The 20,656-nt window shown below is 43.3% G+C and overlaps 1 protein-coding gene across 1 annotated transcript in view; it reads right to left on the bottom strand.

The window, feature by feature from the left end:
- TTC6 (tetratricopeptide repeat domain 6) overlaps nucleotides 1-20,656 on the bottom strand; it is a 56,748-nt gene that overhangs the window by 13,939 nt on the left and 22,153 nt on the right. The window contains exons 9-15 of the mRNA XM_067467841.1: nucleotides 19,898-20,018; nucleotides 19,624-19,774; nucleotides 17,401-17,483; nucleotides 16,240-16,316; nucleotides 14,115-14,275; nucleotides 9,990-10,139; nucleotides 283-423 (exon numbers count right to left, since the gene is read on the bottom strand). Of these exons, the coding sequence (XP_067323942.1) occupies nucleotides 283-423; nucleotides 9,990-10,139; nucleotides 14,115-14,275; nucleotides 16,240-16,316; nucleotides 17,401-17,483; nucleotides 19,624-19,774; nucleotides 19,898-20,018 (884 nt within the window). The remainder of the gene's footprint in view (nucleotides 1-282; nucleotides 424-9,989; nucleotides 10,140-14,114; nucleotides 14,276-16,239; nucleotides 16,317-17,400; nucleotides 17,484-19,623; nucleotides 19,775-19,897; nucleotides 20,019-20,656) is intronic.

The following is a 20,656-nucleotide window of genomic DNA, read 5'->3' as shown; positions in this document are numbered from 1 at the left end:
AGTCCACATCTAAGCCATATAGAGCTTTTTAGCTTATAAATGGCACTCGTTCATTGTGGTCCAACAGCAATATACCCAAGGCTATTCCTGATCTTTAAAAGGGATGGCTTTCTCCAGAACTATTTCTTTTAAATTAAGATTGCCCCAGGAATGATGGTATTATTTATTATTATGTATTTAAGAAACCAGTAGTGAAACTCAAACATCTACCTTCACCTATAACAACATTGCATAAGATTCCTCCTGTCTCACCCATGCTAAAGTACCAATAGGCATGTTTACCTTGTTATAACATTTCAGTGCTCCTCTGTACAGGTAGGCTCTCACGCTTTTCGGCTGTATTTTGATGGCTTCTGTACAATTCATTATTGCCTTAGAGAATCTTCCTTTGCTCCCATAATAAGCAGCACGGCTTAAATATGCCTTTGTAGGAAAACAAAAATACATTATAAAACAAAAACTACTGATATGTAGATCATTTTGTCTTAATGTCCAACAAAAGAATAAAAACTCAGTATTTTGACACTCTAAGCTGCCAATAATGGTAGGTTACATACCTGTGACCATCTTTCTTCGAGTGGTGCTCTGCGAATTCACACTTGTGGAGAGACTGCGCCTGCGCGGGCTCCAACGGAAACTTCTACATTTTAAAAACTTTCAAGTTTTGGCGGTAACCCCGCCCAGCCCCGGCAGGGGATAAAAGGGCGCCCCGCGCACACCGATCCAATTCCTACGCCGCTACGGTAGCGAGAAATTGGAGGTTTGCATAGAGGGGAGGCTGGGCGGGTTAGTGTGAATTCGCAGAGCACCACTCGAAGAAAGATGGTCACAGGTATGTAACCTACCATTTTTCTTCGTGGTCTCTGCGAATGCACACTTGTGGAGACTAGCAAGCTCAGGTCCCGGAGGCGGGAAAAATGAAAACCGACTAGTCGAGTCAAGGGCCAAACAATTTTATTAAGTGCAAACAGTTACCAAACAAGAGATTGCAATCACTTCCGAAGAAGGGTACCATGCATAAACTTATGGGAGTACGTGATCCTCCCGGTCACGTGAGGGTGACCAATCAACAGTGAAAGACACTCAATAAATGAGGGCATTCTCGAACAATAAGAACTGTTTCATGACCCTTGAATTAAAACACATAGTTATTTCCGAAGACACTCATTGGAATGAGGGCACATTAAGTGGTTACACAAAAAACAGCTTTGTAAACAAGTGCAAAACACATTAGCGAGGCAAAGAAAGGCGTCGATATCGACACAAACACTACCCGTGGTGAGCCCCATTAGGCTATAGTGCAAGGTTGCCTGTGCCCCAGGCAATAAGGCATCAAGTGTAAAGGTGCAATTACATTCACTGGCACCGGTAAACAATTGAATTCAAGTAAAACATGGTAAATAACATTCACAACAATGTACGGTACCGAAGACAGTCTCGGTATCGACCAGCACCAGAAAAGTTCTTTGGGTCCTATGAAGGACACGATCCCAAAATCGCCCTCCCAAAGGCCATGTCAGGTGTACACCTGGTATTTAGTCTATAATGTGAGACAAATGTCTGAGGATTCTTCCAAATGGCCGCTTTGCAAATAGCGTCCAGGGGAATCCCTTTAAGGAAGGCTGTTGAAGCCGCCATGGCCCTGGTTGACCGAGCTCGGACAACCGAAGGAGGCTGCTGTCGGGCAAGCTGGTAACAAAGCTCAATTGCCGAGGTGATCCAGTGGGACAGGCGTTGTGCCGTGACCGGCAAGCCCAACTTCTCTCGGGCATACGCCACGAACAGTCTCTGAGTCCTTCGAGACCGAGCGGTTCTGTCCCTATAAGAAAGCAAAGCCCTCCGCACATCGAGCATATGAAGTTCTTTCTCCCTCGGGGTGGAGGGGGACTGACACAGCGAGGGAAGGACAATGTCTTCATTCACATGAAACGGGGACACTACCTTGGGAAGGAAGTTCACGTCGGTACGGAGGACTGCTCTGTCCTCGTGGACAACAAAATATGGTTCGTCCACGCGCAGTGCCGCAAGCTCCGAAGGCCGACGGGCCGAGGTGATAGCAACAAGAAATGCTACCTTCCATGACAAAAGTCGCAGGTCGATCGACATTATTGGCTCAAAAGGCTCCTGTGCGAGCCGGGCCAGTACAAGGTCAAGGTCCCACCCCGGAGTCGGGGAGCGGACTGGGGGGTGTAGGTTGTTGAAACCCCGCAGGAAGGTCTTCACTGAGCTCTCCTTAAACAAGGAGGCCTCTCCTGTCCGTTGAAGCTGCCAAGAGATGGCTGCCAAGTGAGACTTGAGCGATGACAACGACAAGCCTCGTTCGGTAAGGTGCAGCAGGAACGAGAGGACCGACGGTATCGAAGGCTGGCGGTCGTCAAGGCCCTTCTCGGAGAGGAAGGCCTGGAAGCGGTTGAGGCATGCCGAGTAGCACTTTTTGGTTGCCTCCAGGATCGGGAGGACTCCTGGACACAGGGACCTCAGAACTGGATCCTCCACGCCGAAAGATGCAGAGAAGCGAGGTCGGGGTGGAGAAGTTGACCGTCTTCCCGGGAGAGTAGATCCTGCCGAAGTGGAAGGCGTCTCATCCGTCCCTCGGATAGTTGGAGAAGGACCGAGAACCACGGTTGTCGTGGCCATTCTGGCGCGATCAAGATGCAGTTCACTCGCGCCGACTGGATTCTCTCGATCACCCTCGAGATGAGCGGGAAGGGAGGGAAGAGGTAGAGCAGATGCCGCGACAAGTCCAGGAGGAACGCGTCCCCGAGACACCCCGGTACCGTGTTCGGAGCAAGCCGGGCACCGAACTGAGGAAGCTGAGCGTTCTGCGGCGACGCGAAGAGGTCTGCGGTCGGGAGCCCCCAATCCCTGAAGATCTTGGCCAACTCGTTTGGGTTCAACTTCCACTCGTGAGAAGTTGCCTTGGTTCTGCTGAGTGCGTCGGCCTCGACGTTGACCTCTCCCGGGAGGTGCAAGGCTGTTATCGACACCGACCTGGCCACACACCAGTCCCAGAGTTCCAGCGACAGCTTGAGCAGTTTTCTCGAGCCCGTTCCTCCCTGCTTGTTCACATAGAACATTGCCACCATGTTGTCCGTGAGGATCTGGACCGACTTCCCCGCTACCAGGAGAGCGAACGCCCTCAGAGCTTTGAAGATTGCCAGCAGTTCCAGGTAGTTTATGTGGCACTGCTTCTCCTGTGGAGACCAGAGATCGTGGACTGCGAGATCTCCTGTATGGCATCCCCATGCGAACATCGAGGCGTCTGTCGTTATCGTGACAGCCGGGGGTTCTGGGTGGAATGGAACGCCTCTGCAGACATGCTGGCGGTCCATCTACCAGTTTAGAGAGTCCTTTACCGACCTCGGTATCAGCAGGCGTTTCGTAGGACTGTCCCGCATGGGATTGAAGTGGTCCAAGAACCATCTCTGGAGGGGACGGGAGCGGAGCCTCGCCAATGGTGTCACCATCACCGTGGAGGCCATGTGCCCGAGGAGGACCTGTATCTGCTTCGCGGGGACCACTCGGGATCGACGTACTTTGAGCGCCTCGGCACGAAGAGCTCTGAACCTCTCCTCCGGAAGGAAGACTGTCTGGGAGAGAGAATCGAACATGGCGCCGATGAACTTTATGCAGGTGGTGGGCTCGAGATGGGACTTCCCCTCGTTCAGCTGGAGGCCGAGGTCTTCGAGGAGGGAGAGCGTCTTTGCGACTTGGAGGCGCAGAAGGTCCTGGGAGCGTGCTGCCAACAACCAGTCGTCTAGGTACGGGAAAATGCAGATTTTTTCCCTCCTGAGGACTGCCGCGACCACCGACATGCATTTGGTGAAGGTTCTCGGTGCCGTCACGAGACCGAACGGGAGGACGTCGAAGACGTACGTCTGCCCCGCTACCCTGAAGGCCAGGAAGCGCCTGTGATGCTTTCTGATGGAAATATGAAAATAAGCGTCTCGAAGGTCGACGGACGCAAAGAAGTCCCCATGCCTGAGGAGCGGGAGAATGGACGATACCGTCACCATCCGAAACTTTTGAGGTTCGATGAAGGAGTTTAAGTCCCTGAGGTCGAGGATGGGGCGGAGGGAGCCGTCCGGCTTTGGGACAGTAAAGTATCTGGAGAAGAAGGCTCGATGGTTTTGGGAGTCCGGGAGAGGGGAGATTGCCCCCTTTAGAAGCAAGGTCTCGACCTCCTTCAGAATGGCTGAGGACGGTTCGGTATCGACAATTTGCCCCGTTGGTGGGAGCTCTTCGAACTCCAATGCATAACCTTCTTCGACAATCTTTAAAACCCATGCATCTGAGGTGATATTTTCCCATGCAGGGAGAAAGTTTGTCAGGCGATCCCTGAACGGTGTCGAGCCGGATGGAAGGAAGAGGGTGGGTGCCATCGGGAGGGACATGGGAACAACATCGGTAATGAAAGAGCAAACGGTATCGTCCATTAGGGCGTCAAATGCGGCGCCTAGCTTGGTTGCCTCCAGAGGCCTGGCGGGATCGGGAGCGTTGCTGCTGATGCTGCCTTCTCTGTTGCTGTGGTTGCTGAGGGTGGGTTTGCTGGGAGGCATGCAGAGGGCGGGTAGGCTGCCGGTACTGTATGGTACGGTACGGGACCGTGTGTCGGCGCTTGTACTGGAACCATCTGGTCCTCTGCGCCTGGTTTTGGTTCTCGAACCCACACTTCGAGGCCAAGGTCTTGTAGTCATGATTCGCCTTCAACTTGTCGTCCGTACCCGCGTTGAAGAGTCCCAGGGTATCGAACGGAAGGTCCTCGATCACCTGCCTCGAGGATGTAGAGAGGCCAGAGGATCTGAGCCATGCATGTCTCCTGATTGCCACGGCGTGGGCAATCATCTTGCCCGCGGTGTCCCCCGTGTGTTTGGCCATCTGCATTTGGTGATGGGCCAAAGAGTTCGCCTCCTGAGCCAGGGTGGAAAGGGCAGATCGGTCCTCCTCAGACATTCTTTGGAAGAGTGGTGCTGCCTTCTCCCAAAGGATCTGTTGGTATGCGCCCATACAAGCGCCATAATTTGCCATGCGGGCCAGCAGGAGGGCACCGGAGTACAGTTTCCTGCCCACTGCATCAAATCTCTTCCCTTCACGGTCGGATGGCGTTGATGATTGCCTTCCGAACCCCTGAGCCGCCTTCACGACCACCGAGTTAGGGTCGGGATGGTGTTTCAGCCACTCCAAGCCCTCATCGTCCGTTCTATACCAAGACTCGATCTTCTTGGAGGTAGGAGGGATGGAGGAAGGGGTCTTCCAGGAGCCCTGGATCACTTCTAGGAGGTAGGGAAGGAAGGGTAGAAGAGGAGCAGGTGGGGATTCTGCTTGCACCCTTTTGAACACCGGGTCTTGTACTGCCTTGGAAGTTTGCTTGACCTCCAGGCCCAGTTCTTCAGCCATACGAGCCATTTGATCTGCAAAGGCTCGGACATTGTCAGTAGGAGATGGAGGGTCAGCCTCATAGGCGTCGTGAGTAGGTGATCTCTCGATCCCGAGAGACAACACAGATCCTGAGTGTACCGATCCCGGCAACTCGCCATCCTCTTCGTCATCAGCTGCCACTGACTGAGGGGGAGGGGATGAGGAGACATCCCTACTCGGGCGCTGCAGCGGGGCCACTGGAGGGGCTTTGGAGGTTGAAGCCTGATTGGCACGGGCCAAGGCCAGTCTCATAGTCTGCCTGCCCCTTTCCGGAGTCTCCAGCACTGGAGAAGTCTCCTGTCTTGCCGTCACAGTTGTCAAGGCCACGACCGACGGGAAAAGCTCCTGTCTGGCTGTCACGTGTCGAGCTGGTGCCTCGATCACCGTGTCCACCGAAATCACCGGGGACTCGGGTTGCTCCGACGGTGGCTCTGGCAAGGGCTGCGGCTCCTGGGCAGGCTGAGGGGCCGGCTGGGGCTCGACCGGCTGCAAAGGCGACGACCTCGCCAACGAGGTGGCCGAGGAGGCGGTGGTTTGCTTTCGGGAAGAAGAAGAAGACGAGGATGGAGGCGGCATCGTCTTCTTCTTCTTTGCCGGTGGTTGAGATGTCTTCGACACCGACTTGCCCGGGGTGGGCGGGACGGAGGAAGAGGTAGAGGCACGCCGAGACTCCTCCTGAGACCGGCGGAAGGCAATACGGACCGCCGTGGAAGATGGCGGAGTCGCCGACGTCGACCTCGTGGACCTGACCGATCTCACCGACGCCACAGAACTGGTGGAAGAGTGCCGGATGCGCACGGTCTCGGTCGTGACCGTGCATGGGGCCTTCTGCTTCGTCGGCTTTGTAGCCTTGGAAGCTGTTGACACCGAAGGTTTGGAGGTTGTCGACATCGCTGCTCTCGGCCTCTTCTGTGCAGCCTTCTTCGCCCTTGTCTGGCGAGGCTCGGCCCCCGCCGATGGGTTGACAGGTCTTGGTGTCGATGCTGCCTTCGACGTCGAAGCTGATGTCGAAGGCCTAGATATCGCTGCCGACGTCGACGCCGATGTCGATGTCGAGGGAACCGGAGCCAAAGACTGCTGATACAGAAGGTATCGAAGTCGGTGGACCCGATTTTTACGGGACTGTGCTGTCAACGATTGACAATGACGGCACGAGGAAGTAATGTGTGCCTCACCGAGACACAAAAGGCAAAGAGCGTGAGAGTCCGAGTCAGGAATCTTCTTCGGACAATTCGCGCATCTTTTGAAACGAGTTGTTGACATAATCCAGTCAAACAACTCGAGGAAAAACTCTGACGAGAAGCTATCAAACTCTATCCAAGTAGAAGTATCGAAGCGAGCCGTGCGGCGGAAAAAAAGGAATTGGATCGGTGTGCGCGGGGCGCCCTTTTATCCCCTGCCGGGGCTGGGCGGGGTTACCGCCAAAACTTGAAAGTTTTTAAAATATAGAAGTTTCCGTTGGAGCCCGCGCAGGCGCAGTCTCTCCACAAGTGTGCATTCGCAGAGACCACGAAGAAAAATGATTTATAAGACTGAGAATCAGCTGTGTTACCAATAAAGTCCTGTTCCACAGGAAAATTCTAAATGTAGTCAGCCCTTGGACAGTAAATGTAAATGAATTTATCATTTGTATCTGAAAAAATGTGTTTGTTCCTCCAATAGTGCATTTAATGTTCTTATAATTGGTGGAAGGGTGAATATAAAAATGTCACATGTTACGTACAAATACATGATGTATTCATAACAAAGTCATTTATGGCAGATAACATAACCCTATTCCTCCCATTATGTAAAAAAGTTATTACAATTTGAGTCACTATAATTTTTCAAAGATGTTTTCCTCATAATATAACCCAGTGTTGCAGCACAATTCAGTTATTCCTCATCTTCAGGTGAAAAGTTACACATCTCCTTCCTTAGAAAGAATTATTTTTTCAGTCATTCACTAACACTGGAGTAGGGAAATGTATAGTTTTGCATCTCCCAATTACGTCTGATGTAATCATGCTCTGAATAAAATAGTCAAACAAATGGCCAGCCACATCCGCAGACCCTCCCCTACCCCCCTGAGACTTGAAATAACCTTCAAAAAATGTTCCTTCTGATGTGGGGAGAGGGAAGCAATTTGGGCATTAAGGATTTCATTAGAAGGAGTGGGGGATGACAACAGGGAAATGGATGAAAGCAGAGGGAAAGTCTTACCCCATTCCCTCCTGTCTTTCCCTGACTTGAGTGATGGACAGACATCCCATGTCCTTATCCATCTTTCCCTCACTTTCTTCCATCTTAAGACTGTTTGGAGTTGGGTAACACCCGATTCCTGAAGATGGGCGTAAGCTCTGTTTCCATGCACTGCGGAAATGGAGTCCTACTGGTCATGCCCTTACGTCATGTGATTGCCTCCCTGGTACTCCTGAGGGCCCCATTTCCACAGCCCTACAGATGGGTGCCCTACACCCATCTGATAAGGATCTATGACAAGTCAAGAGACATGGAAATATCCATTTTACGGCTTACTGTGATTTCTGGAGGTGTCTGGGTGAGCAGGAATTTTCTGAAAACTATTCCCTACCCTCCAAATTCTTATTTTAACTGAAACTTATTAATTCATTCATGTAGACCGTAGGCTGTTGACAGTGACCTCCAGACTTCACTTAAATGCAGCATCCATGATCCCGCTCCACTAGCTATGCTAGCTGGACTCTGGTGGACCACAGTTGCTCCCCTTCCTCTTATACAGACCGAGCTTCTTTTTTTCCTGCAGGGCAGCATATACCATATTTTGGCATATATTTTAAAGCAGGTACAAAACCAGAGCTATTTTCCACATAGCAAAAAATATTTCCACTCAAATTCTGTTTATATACAACACAGATAAAAATAGAACCTAGAGAATTATTTGAGAGAAATACTTCCAGTGATCATTCAGAAAGATCCCAAAAGCTTGCATCTCTCTGTGTTTGAAAGTAAATCACGCAATGCATCTTATTGCAAAGTAAAGCTGAATCCACACTAGAATTATACCCCAGCCCGAATGAGCACGATCCTGCCCCAGTTTGACCCCACTGAAAGCCAGTCACACTTTTTAATCTGAACTAAAAGGGGTCTTGAAAGCCACATAGTTCCTCCCTCCCAGAAGCCACTGCAGTACAAAAGGGAATTTCTTGAATGGTAATATATTTATTGTATTGGATTATTTTAGATCACACACCCATGGCATCTGTGGGGGGTGTTATATTACTGATATGCATAAACCTAGCAACGAATAGCCTTTCTTACTCTCTTGTTAATGTTACAACATACATCGCCTTCCCACCAAATCCCATTCTCACAGATGTGAATTCAGCCTCAGTCTGAACATGATTCTTACTTAAGAATGAAAATATGAAAAAGGCTATCTTTGATCTATATTGCTATATTGTTATTATTATTAATAAGTTTAAAATGTTTAAAATGTTTAAAATGACTATTTTATAATTTAATGTTTTAATTAATGTTGAATCTGTGTTATATTGTTATGGTCTATGTGTTGGCATCGAATTGCTGCTGATTGTAAGCTACTCTGAGTCCCCCTCGGCGGTTGAGAAGGACAGGGTACAAATGTTTGAAATAAATAAAGACAAAACCTAACTACTGATAAAAGTCCATCAGAAGAATTACTTTAAAATATACTGTAACAGTCTTGGCATTTCCACTCTCAGAATTTCCACCAAACTAGCATTCTGAAGCCTAAGTAAGAATCTTTGCTCCCTTATGTCATTTGATTTGTTGAGTTTACAGTTGTCTATATTGTAAGGGCAAAACCACTTTTTGATGTAATATTTAAGTACATATAACAACTGCTAGGGGAGTATTATTATCAAGATCACATAGCACACAGGATGAGTTTTATTCTTTCCTTCTATTGCAAAAGTAGGCCTAAGATGCTGCTGTTTGAATGGGAAAGAAACCTATTATTTGTTGGCCCTGTGTGGCTAATTTCCAACAGCAACAGAATTGTCAAAGGATCAATTCTCGGGTAAAGTTAGCATCAGCTGAAACAATGAGAATACAAGGAAAGGGTGAAAGAGATTCTATGAGAGGGGGTGCATAAGATTATCTTAAATCCTGCCGGCCATCTTATGAAGCATCCTGCACGCTTCTTGCCTCAGGCACAACATATGAATGAGAAATGGGTAAGCCTTTTAATGCTGTGGAACTGCAACTTCTAGCAGCCTTAACCAGCATTACCAATGGTGACGAATCCTGGGAATTGTGGCTCAGCAATATCCTGAAGAAAGAAACATTCTTACTCCCATCTCAAATATATGAAAAAAATTGCTTGAGTGAAGAATAATGTAGGACACATCAAACAGAAGGGAGGAAAGAAGGAAAATGAGAAATCAGACAAGGCATATTAACAGGCCAGATATCTTGTGCTGTTCATAGAAAATGGAACAGCAATGGGAATGTAGACTATATCTAAATAAGGAAAGCTGCATTTAGTAGCATCATAACATTTTCCTTCAGACTTCTATTTCCATCTTACTTACTACTTATTACAGACCTTGAATAGGCACGCTATCCTTTACCTGAAAATGGTTTGGTGCGACAGCAAGCGTTTTGTTGAAATCTAATATGCTTTTAGCTCGTTGGAGGTACATTCTGCAGAGCCCACGCTGATAATACGCATCTGCATAACGTGGATATAGCTTGACAGCTGAAGTAAAAGCCTCACATGCCTAAAAAGATAACATAAAGCAGTTTTACTGAGTACTACCTTTTATGAAATAGCAAGAGTATCAACATTTAAAAATTAGGAGGTTTTTATAAATTTTCTTTTTGATTTATTTAATAAGAAAAGGGGCAACAGAAATCTTTGCAGGTTACTTGTTTATTTTATTTAATTTAGAGTATTTATACTCTGTTCTTCACCCACAAAGGACACCAGAGTGGTCTGCTTGCACCACTTCAGAATACTTAATAAAACAAGTGATTTTTAACCATATTTCCTTAGAAAAATCTCTTTTGTGATCATGAGGACTTTTTGGTTTAATTTGGAGCCAAAGATAATGCTGTAATGAAATAGTCACAATCCTTCCAATAACCAGCTGTCATTAATAACAGCTGGTTATTAATGTCCAACTCTGATTAAATCATTATTCTAACCTTCTTCAATGTAAATGTGCTTACGTAACCTTCCAATAATCACCATAGTTTATTTTAACTATACGTTTTGGGGAAATGCTGTGTGTATATGAATAAGGAGAAGTGGGAAAGACTAGCACCATGAGAGGAGGAGAGGAAGGAGAGCTGGGTTGTTGTGTGGAGAGGTGAGGATCCTGGCAGGAAGGCGTGGGGCTGAACAAAGCCCTGCTTTCAGCCCCACGTCTTCCAGGCAGGTCCCTCACCCGAGTATATGCCAAGGGGGGCTTTTCAGCCTAAGAAAAGGGCTAAAAACTAGTTTTATACTCAAGTATATACAGTAAGTTCAAATTTCCATGAGATATACAGCAGAAGTACTACTGGCTTATCACTGACTTCCCCCTCCCCACATCATCAATTCTATAAATGTCTTTTATTGGGATGGCCATAAAGGGGTCAATATTATTTTTTTTACAAAAACCTGAGCAAATCAATAAAAAATGTTTTGATAGATTTTACTCTTTACTCATTTTAACCCAGCAATCAAAATTTCCATTTACGGCGCTTAAAATCAAGTTAAAACTAAGGAATAGATACCTCTATTAAGCAGACTTGTTCCATGTAGCATTCTCCTATAAGAAAATACATTTCCGCAGCTTCAAATGTATTAGGTGGACTTTTTGCAGAACCAGAAAGCAGCTTCAAGGCCTGTTTAAAACTGGCCACTGCATCCTGAAACAAAATGAAAAGCTAAGCATTGTCAATGTGTTGACAATCTATGATCAACTGCTCCTATTGACATGGAAAATCGAAGCACTTAAAATCATGGCTTATTTGTGCAAAAGATTCATAATAAAGTACTAGACATGCCTGAGAAACAGACCTCCCAGACACCCAAAAGTCCTCCTTGTATTTCAGAAGTGGCCCTTACCACATTCAAATACTTATCTAAACATATATAAGAATGAGCACTTGAGATAATTTATCATTATTTATTGGATTGTCTGCTGTGGTTGTTGTTGGATGCCTTCAAGACATTTCTGATTTACCTCCCTCTTCTTTTATTTTTCCTCATGCCAGGAGTGACTTGGGAAACAGCAAGTCACTTCTGGTATGAGAGAATTGGCCGTCTTCAAGGACTTTGCCCAGGGGACACCCGGATGTTTCTGATGTTTTACCATCTTTGTGGGAGGCTTCTCTCATGTCCCCACATTGGGAGCTGGAGCTGACAGAGGGAGCTCATCCGCACTCTCCCCGGATTCAAACCTCTGACATGTCAGTCTTCAGTCCTGCCGGCACAAGGGTTTAACCCACTGCACCACCGGGGGCTCCTTCCTCTGAAGCTGAAGGAATGTGATTTGTGTTCTTTTCCAACTCTATGATCAATAAACAATGCTTCACTTTGGGATCATGGGAATGTGCAGACAGGGGCTCTTTGGTGCATATTCAGTTGAACATCCCGTTCTCTTGGAGCAGGCCCGTAGCCAGGATTTTGATTCGGGGGGGGGGGGCTGAGTTTGATTCGGGGGGGAGGGGCTGAATCTGTGTGAAAGAGGGTCTACCCTAGCAAAGCTTTTGTATCGTTACCCCAATATCCCCATGCATATGAGATATATTGAGCATGGTGATCAGATCATGATATGAATAAACATAACAGTTTAAATAATGTACCAGTAAGGCCTTTTCCCAGACCACCATGAGAATTTCGGGGGGGGGGGGAGCTGAAGCCCCCAAAGCCCCCCCACCCCCGGCTACATGCCTGTCTTGGAGGCAAGCTAATAGCATCCCTGTACCCAACCAATACAATACTGTGGAGTACCTTTATTACCATTCAGCATTTCTTGAAAGCAATGGTACATTATTATTTGTGGCCATGATCTCTCTGCTACTGATAGCAGCCCATATGGAGATAACCAGCTAGTGAAAAATCCTTGAGGAGCTTAATGTAATGAATTGGATAGATCGAATTTAGACAGTCTTAGGCCCCTTACACACATCTGAATAAAATCCTACATTATCTGCTTTGAACTGGAATATATGGCAGTGTGGACTCAGATAACCCAGTTCAAAGCAGATATTGTGGGATTTTCTGCCTTGATACTCTGGATTATATGGCTGTGTGGAAGGGCCCTTAGAGAAACTGGCATTTAAACTCTGAATGGTTAGAAGACCTGGCAACAAATATAAATTTCTAGATGCCTGGTATTCTTTTATCACATTTGCATATAAAGACCCTTCATCTTGTGGTCTGTCAGTACTGCACGTGAAAAACTGGAAAAGTGTTCTTTTAAGAAGTTAAATTTGACTGACCTTAAATGGAGAATGTGAGGGACTTCTCTTCTGCTCAAACATTTCCCATTATTATAATTACAATGTTCTTATTACCTTTTATATTTAGGCTGTTTGATGTTTGAGGTTTTTTTTAAAATATATATTTTGTATAGTTGTCCGTCTGTGTACAGCTGCTTAATCTACCTGGGTCAAAAGAGAGCTGGACCTAGTGGCCATCTACACTGACCATTTGATGCAGTTTAAAACTGGAAGAAAGTGGTTTCACTGTGCACAGGAAATCCGGGAATCCTTGTTATCCAATACTATTTGCTGAAAATTCTGGTAACAGCTGAAACTTTTTATTTTCATCCTCTAATAGGAATTATTTTTGTAAAAAATATACAAGATATATTGCAGCAAAAGAAAAGTCCTGAGGGGCACACATGCATCGTTTTATCCTTTTCACCTTCTTTTTAAAAAAATCAGAATTCATTATAGCGCATTTGTAAAATAGCATGTTGGCACTTAAATGCTGTAACACTATGATACTAAGAAAAGTAACAAATAAAAATGCAGATAAAGATTCAAACAGGAGATCTCAAAATAAGTAATGATATATCAAAAATATGTTCAGCATGTCACCATCTAACTTACAATTACTATGCCCAGCAACTACCTGACCCCAAAATAATGGAAAGTAGACCACAAACATGGAACAAGTAGAACCCTAACACTACGTTAGCATTACTGAGCATAAGGCCCCTTCTACACTGCCATATGTAATCCAGATTATCAACGCAGATGGAAGTCGCTTGTGCCAGCAGGATTGCAGACTGACAGGTCACAGGTTCGAATCCAGGGAGAGTGTGGATGAGCTCCTTCTGTCAGCTCCAGCTTCCCATGTGGGGACATGAGAGAAGCGTCCCACAAAGCTGGTAAAACATCAAAACATCTGGGTGTCCCCTGGGCAACATCCTTGTAGACGGCCAATTCTCTCACACCAGAAGCAACTTGCTGTTTCTCAAGTTGCTCCTGACACAAAAAAAAATCAAAGCAGATACTCCACATTATCTGCTTTGAACTGGATTATATTATTCTACACCGCTAGTAATTGTAACTCCAAAGTATATAATTTGAATTTTATATGGCATTGTAGAAGGGGCCTCCAGCCTAAGTATGCAGAAATATCTTTGGAGTTGGAAATACCTCACAACTCAGACAGTGCAATTCTTATATTCTACTGTTTAAAAGCAAAAAAAAAAAAATCCCCTTCAAATTTACAGAGATTGTAAGTTTTTGACCTTGTGTTTTTTGGCTTTCATTTGGATTTTTCCGAGAAGAACAAACATGGGAGGTTCAGGCTGCTTTTTGGCAGCAGCTTGAGCACACTCAATAGCCTTGTTATGATTCTGACAAAATGACTGAACAAGTGCTTCTTGAACAAGGGAACATTCAAGGAATCCTGTAAGGGATTTAAAGAGAAATTGATCATGACCAAAATATTCATTACTGTGCATTTCAGAATAGATATAAATTGAATAAATCTCTAACATAAATAGTCATAAATATGTAATTTTAAGAGATTTTCCAATCTTAGCATACAAAGTCAAACCACTAAACAACTTTATAAATGCCCTTTATATCAGACAAAAAAAAATAAGTTTTCTAATATAAAGTCAGATCACAGGCCTGTTGGAACTCAACCACATCCTGGCACAAGGTTGTAGTCATCAAGGATTGTGATTGGATCTACACTGCCATATAATCCAGATTATCAAATCAGATAATCCAGATTATCTACTTTGAACTGGATTATACACTGCCAAACAATTCAAAGACAGAGGCTATCCCTCTAAGGTTGTGGACACAGCCATTCAGAAGGTTAACGATATAGATAGATCTCACCTTCTAAAAAGTTCACCTAAATCATCTTCTAACAGGATCATCTGGCCTCTCACACTTACACAACTCTCCTCAAATATCTTTAAAATAATCAAGAAACACTGGCACATGATCAAGGATATTCCAGGCTGCCAATACACACCGATGGTAGCATACAAACGCACCAAAAATTTAAAGGACATGTTGATGTCATCAGATCTCACTAAACCTAAAAAAAGTCTATCTAGCCTTAAAGGACATACTTACTGTGGGCACTGTGAATGCTGCTCACAGTCATTGAAAACTCTACAATTCACACACCCCACCATGAAAATCACTATACCTTTAAATGATTTGACCACCTGCTCGACAGAAAATTGTGTATATTGTATTCTATGCCCATGTGACCGTCTTTATATTGGTATAACAAGTAGACCGGTCAAGGTCAGAATAATGGAACATCGCTCTCGCATAAAAAACAAATACAATGACTGTACTCTTTACTCTCACTTTCTGGAGAAAGGACATACACCTTCCAGCTTCAAGTTTTGCATCATAGAAAAAATTCACACGAAGCCACACATGGACACTAAGAATTTTCTTTTGCAAAAGGAAGCATTTTGGATTTTTAAGCTCAACACAATTTTTCCTACCGGTCTTAATGACAGACTGGACCTCAGCTGCTTTCTATAACAGGCCCCATTATCCACCTTATCCACTAACAATTTACATTCCAGCTGCCGGTTTGTAATTAGCTATGCATTTAAATTCCTGTTTCCCTGCAACCACAGTGCTCACAACTGAAGAACTCACTGTAGGGCCAGCATTCCATTCAAGACATGAGTAATTATTTGTGGGGAGTCTGTTTTACTGTATTGCATGTTATCATCACTAAGTGTTTTTGGTTTGGGTGCCTTTGTTGGCATATCTATTATGTTGCTAGCTTGTTATTGTTATCACCCACTCAGGGATGTAGGGTGTGAACCACCTGCTAGCAAATAGAAGAAACATTCTGAAGAAGGGGAAGTCTCCCGAAACAAGGCGAACTCAACCCGGGGATCCTTGTCATTTGTTTACATTCTCAAGGACTACAAGTATTGATTTGTTTACGTTCCCAAGGACTACAAGTATTGTCAATCCATTTACGGTCTTTAGGACTACTTATATCATCATTTGGAGTGTATTCTGCATTGGAGACCATATGGACAAGATTTTAGTTCACTGATTGTCTCAAGGACTATACATAATTTGTTTACGTTCTTATGGACTACAAGTATTTTCAGTTTATTTAAGGTCTCAAGGATTACTAATATCAGCATTCGGAATATATTTTGTATCGGAGACCATTGGGATTATATTTGAAGTTCACTAACTGTCTCAAGGACTAATATACAAGCAAGGAACTTTCTATCTCTATTTTGTTTTGTGATTCACACACAATGTTTGTTTGAATACATGTTGCAACTTCTATTGTGTTATTGTATATAGATATCTGTGTTTCTTTGACATGAAGAAAAAGTACAACCAAACAGAAAGACATTATACCTTTATCCATTTCTGCAACTTGATATATGCAGAAGCTTGCAAGTTCAAACTTCTTCATATCCAGTAAATATTGTCCTCTGCAATAAAATGTTTAAAAAACATAGATTGCTTGGAATTCATGTGAAACTGTATCATAGTCCTTTAATGTAATACTATTCAAAGCTGTGGTCCCTTAATTTATATCGGTCCTTTGGTCCTGGTATTTTCCAGAAAATAACAATTGTTTTAATGGATGGTGGGATTAAGATTCTGAGAGAAATTGCTCAGATCTAGAATGCTCTGTGTCAGGCTTTCTGTAGTTGTAAAATCCTTTCTATTCCATAGAGACCGCAAATACAAAATTGTCACTATTTTAACATGTATCAACGTAGCATTCTCATGACACAGTGAAGCAACAGATCGTCCACCACATCCAAACTTTCCTGATTTACAAAGCAATCCTAACTCCAAAATGCGCTGGTGTAAAGTGTCAGGAGTAGGCATTATGCTATGGCAGTTAAAGTGGTGTCAAAATGCATTAATTCTGCAGTGTAGATGCACTCAGACATAGGATGAAATGACAGACAAGCAGATCTCCTGTACAGTAGAGTCTCACTTATCCAACATGAACAGGCCGGCAGAATGTTGGATAAGCGAAAATGTTGAATAATAAGGAGGGATTAAGGAAAAGCCTATTAAACATCAAATTACGTTATGATTTTACAAATCAAGCACCAAAACATGTTTTATAACAAATCGACAGATAAAGTAGTTCAATACATGGTAACGTTATGTAGTCATTACTGTGTTTACGAATTTAGCACCACAACATCACAATGTATTGAAACAGCTGTGGATCCAGGCAGGAGGCACACTACCTTCTACACTGCCATATAATCCAGATTATCAAATCAGATAATCCACATTATCTGCTTTGACTGGATTATATGAGTCAATACTGCCATATAATCTAGTTCAGAGCAGATAATCTGGACTTTCTATGGAAGTGTAGAAAGGGTCTTACTTAACTCGCCCTCTGCTATTCTGGTGAATTAGGAGTGCATCTGACTGTCTTTCTTTTTGTGGTGTTTTTAAACAAGAGGAAAAAATAAGAGAAAAAACTACATGTAAAGCGTTCCTGGAGGAATGAACAGCTCAGTGTATGTGATAATAGTATCTTACCTTGTTAAGCATAAGTGGGCTGAGTTGGGGTAGAGATGAATGGCTCTGTTTATATCTCTAACTGCATATTTTAAGTCATGAATCTGTTATTTTCAAAAAGATAGGCATCCATTATTTCTAATTTTTGGACATTGCCACACAATACATTACCATAGCATAGTACTATTATTCAACTTGCTTACACATTTAAAACAACACCAATAAATATTTAAAGCATAGCTTGTCTAAAAACAAGAGCCACCATGTTTTCCATTGGCTGCCATGATATCTAGCAATATTCTAGAGTTGAGTAGCTTTGGCATAAGGTATGCACCAAACCTATAGTCTAACGTGTCATTAGAACTGAATGTGCAGGAAAGCGGAGCAGGGAGGGGTTATGTGAATGCACAGATATTACTCAAAGAACCTCTGTTACTGGTAAGCAAATTGATCTTCACCATGGTCAATATGTTTCACACAACTACTTGCTTATTTATAGTGATGGGGTAGGTGAAACTGTTATGAAAGTCAGTTGCATCCTGACAAAAACTCCTCTGCACAAATGAGGAAGAGAGATTTCTGCTAGGCAATTGACACTTAAACTGAGCACAGGTTGCTTAGCTGATAAATAGGTCAATTTTATGGCTTGCACAATAAAGTTTGCAAATTTCTGAGATCACATGTTCTTTTTATGTCTTCTATAATAAAGAAACAAATATGAAGATTATTTGAAGTCTTTACTGGCAGTTTCTGAGCTACAAATATCTGACTTACAAATGACTCATAGTTAAGAATGGGGGTGAGACCACAGGAAGTGGAAGAAATCTACCCCTAGGAAGGGAAATTCATTTCTGAAAAAAGTTATGGGGAAAAATGTCTCCACTGAAGCTTTAACATCAATCTTAGTCTCCACAACAAGCCAATTTTTTTCAAAATCCAGTGATCACAGGGATAGAAAGTGAGGTGAAATCTTCTGAACAGGGCACAGACAGGCAAATAAATATCACAGGGGTACCTTTCCCTAAGCTATCCAAAGTGCTTGATCTCTCTCTCTCTCATTCTCGCTAGTTATTCGGCTGGAGTTACATGTAAAATGTACCTGTTCTAGTTTACATACAAATTCAACTTAAGAACAAACCTACAGAACCAATCTTGTTCATAACTAAGGGACATCCTGTAGTTCTATGTATATGATATGCTAGGGCTCCCTATACATCAAGGTAGTGAAATACCCTTTTCAGCTGTGAAGGAGGCGTAAGAAAAAAAAGTTTGGAAAACAAACACATTGTAAATGGATATTTGGCACTACTCTCATGAGGAAAGTGACATTAGGTCTTAACTTCATCTTATCTCTATGGAACATGAGATAAAGGAAGCCATTGCAACCATAAGGTAGTCTTGCAAATGAAGAGATGTAAAGCCATCAAAACAAAATGTTCAGATGGTGTGAGCTGTGAGAGCATCAAAGATAAGAACCATGGAAAAGCTGGGTGAAATGAAATCAGATTTTTTTAAAAGAAACATCAGATAAAAAGATTAAAAAAAAACAAAAGGTGAGAAAGTGAGAATATAAAGTAGCTATTCAACAAACTGTACTACTGGAAGAATTCTCTGGGAAAAGTTGCCTGAATGGTAGATGAAAACACTGTTATTACAGGAAGGAATAGCAGAGTTTCCATCTAAACAACTCAGTTCTAAAATGTTCCAAATGCAGTCTGCACGGGTACAAGGCCTAATTGTGTGATGCACTGTGGCTATAATAAAGAATAATGTATGATATGCAAAAAAGGAAAAAGAAAAGAAAAAGATGACTTTTAGAACCCAATTGAAAAAAGGCACTAGTATGGCTCATGTAACAATTTTTATCTTAAGTTTACTTTTGAAAGTTCAATCTCTTCTTATAAACTATAACAGTAAATCAATAAATTGTTATTTTTAATATGTTTTCTTAGAATTTGACTACACTGAAGACATTATACCCATTGGGTGCAGAATGCAGTTGTCTTTTAAAAAATGAAAATAGAGCCAGGAAGGATGTTAGCAACATATAAGATTAACTTAATTATCTGTCAGTTGGCTACTTTGTCAGAAGGGAAAGAAGTTGGACTGAAGTGTAGACAAATAATTAATTTTTTCAAGCCAACATCATCCACTGAGCCCCACATCAAATATACAAGCATTTAGCTAGTTAAGATATTAAAGGCTTTTTGCAAAATTTTAAAGTACAGTATGGAAAATGGGTACCTTGTGATATGCTTGAGCTCTGCACAAGTAAGGTCTAATATCTAGGGGATCAACCTGAATGGCACGAGTGAACTGTCGAATAGATTCAAAAAAATGATCCAGATGCAACATCATAATCACTCCAATGTTTATATAAGCTGTTGTAAGAGTCCTAAAACATAAATAAAATACTTTAATATTTTCTCAGTTAAATTTATTTGATCCACTTCTTCAGGGTTCTTCAAGTAAAGTACGCAAAATTAAGCAAACAGGAGAGCAAATAAACAAAGTGTACCTGTCCAATTCTAATGCACTTTCAAAATCACATATTGCCAATGCCCATTCTTTCAGTTCTGCATACAAGATTCCACGGTGAAGGAACGCACCAAGATTGTCATAGCTGTAATTGAGAAGAACTGGAGAAGAGGGGAAATCCAGGCATGAAACTCTTTGTATTTACAGCATAGAACATATCCTTCTCCCAGAACAATAGACCTATACTGAATAGGGTTACATTCCTCTGAAGCCACAGCCTCACAGTCTGGGTGTACTTCTGAACTGAGGTTTGAGCTTGGAAGCTCAGCTTTCTTCACTGACCATGAGTGCTTTGGCTAGTGAGGACAAAAAGCGATTGCTTCACCTTCACGTGTTCCTGGAAATGCCTGATGTGGCCATTTTGGCACATATCTTCATTACATCCATTTGGATTATGGAAACCTGATATGGAGATGGCTTAGAAATTCAGTTGTTACAAAGAGCTAATGCTTGTGGTTTTAACTGGGACTGGATAGTGGTATGATACAACCTTTGCTACAGCAGCTCCACTGACCTATGAAGCCCTATATATTTCAGGTCCAGGCTATCTGATATATCTCAATGAATTCTTAAAATCCTCAGGACAAGCCCTTCTCTTCAGTTCCATCACTTTCATAGACATGGCTAAAAAAGGTGTTAGATATGACCTTCTTGGTGGTTACCTCTAGGCTCTGGAACTTCCCTCCTAGAGAAGCTAGAATGATATCCCTTGGTACAGCTACACTGTCAAATTAATGCA

Source organism: Anolis sagrei, chromosome 1 (assembly GCF_037176765.1).
Source record: "Anolis sagrei isolate rAnoSag1 chromosome 1, rAnoSag1.mat, whole genome shotgun sequence".
NCBI classification, from domain to species: Eukaryota; Metazoa; Chordata; class Lepidosauria; order Squamata; family Dactyloidae; genus Anolis; species Anolis sagrei.
This window is presented reverse-complemented; position numbering and strand designations above follow the sequence as displayed.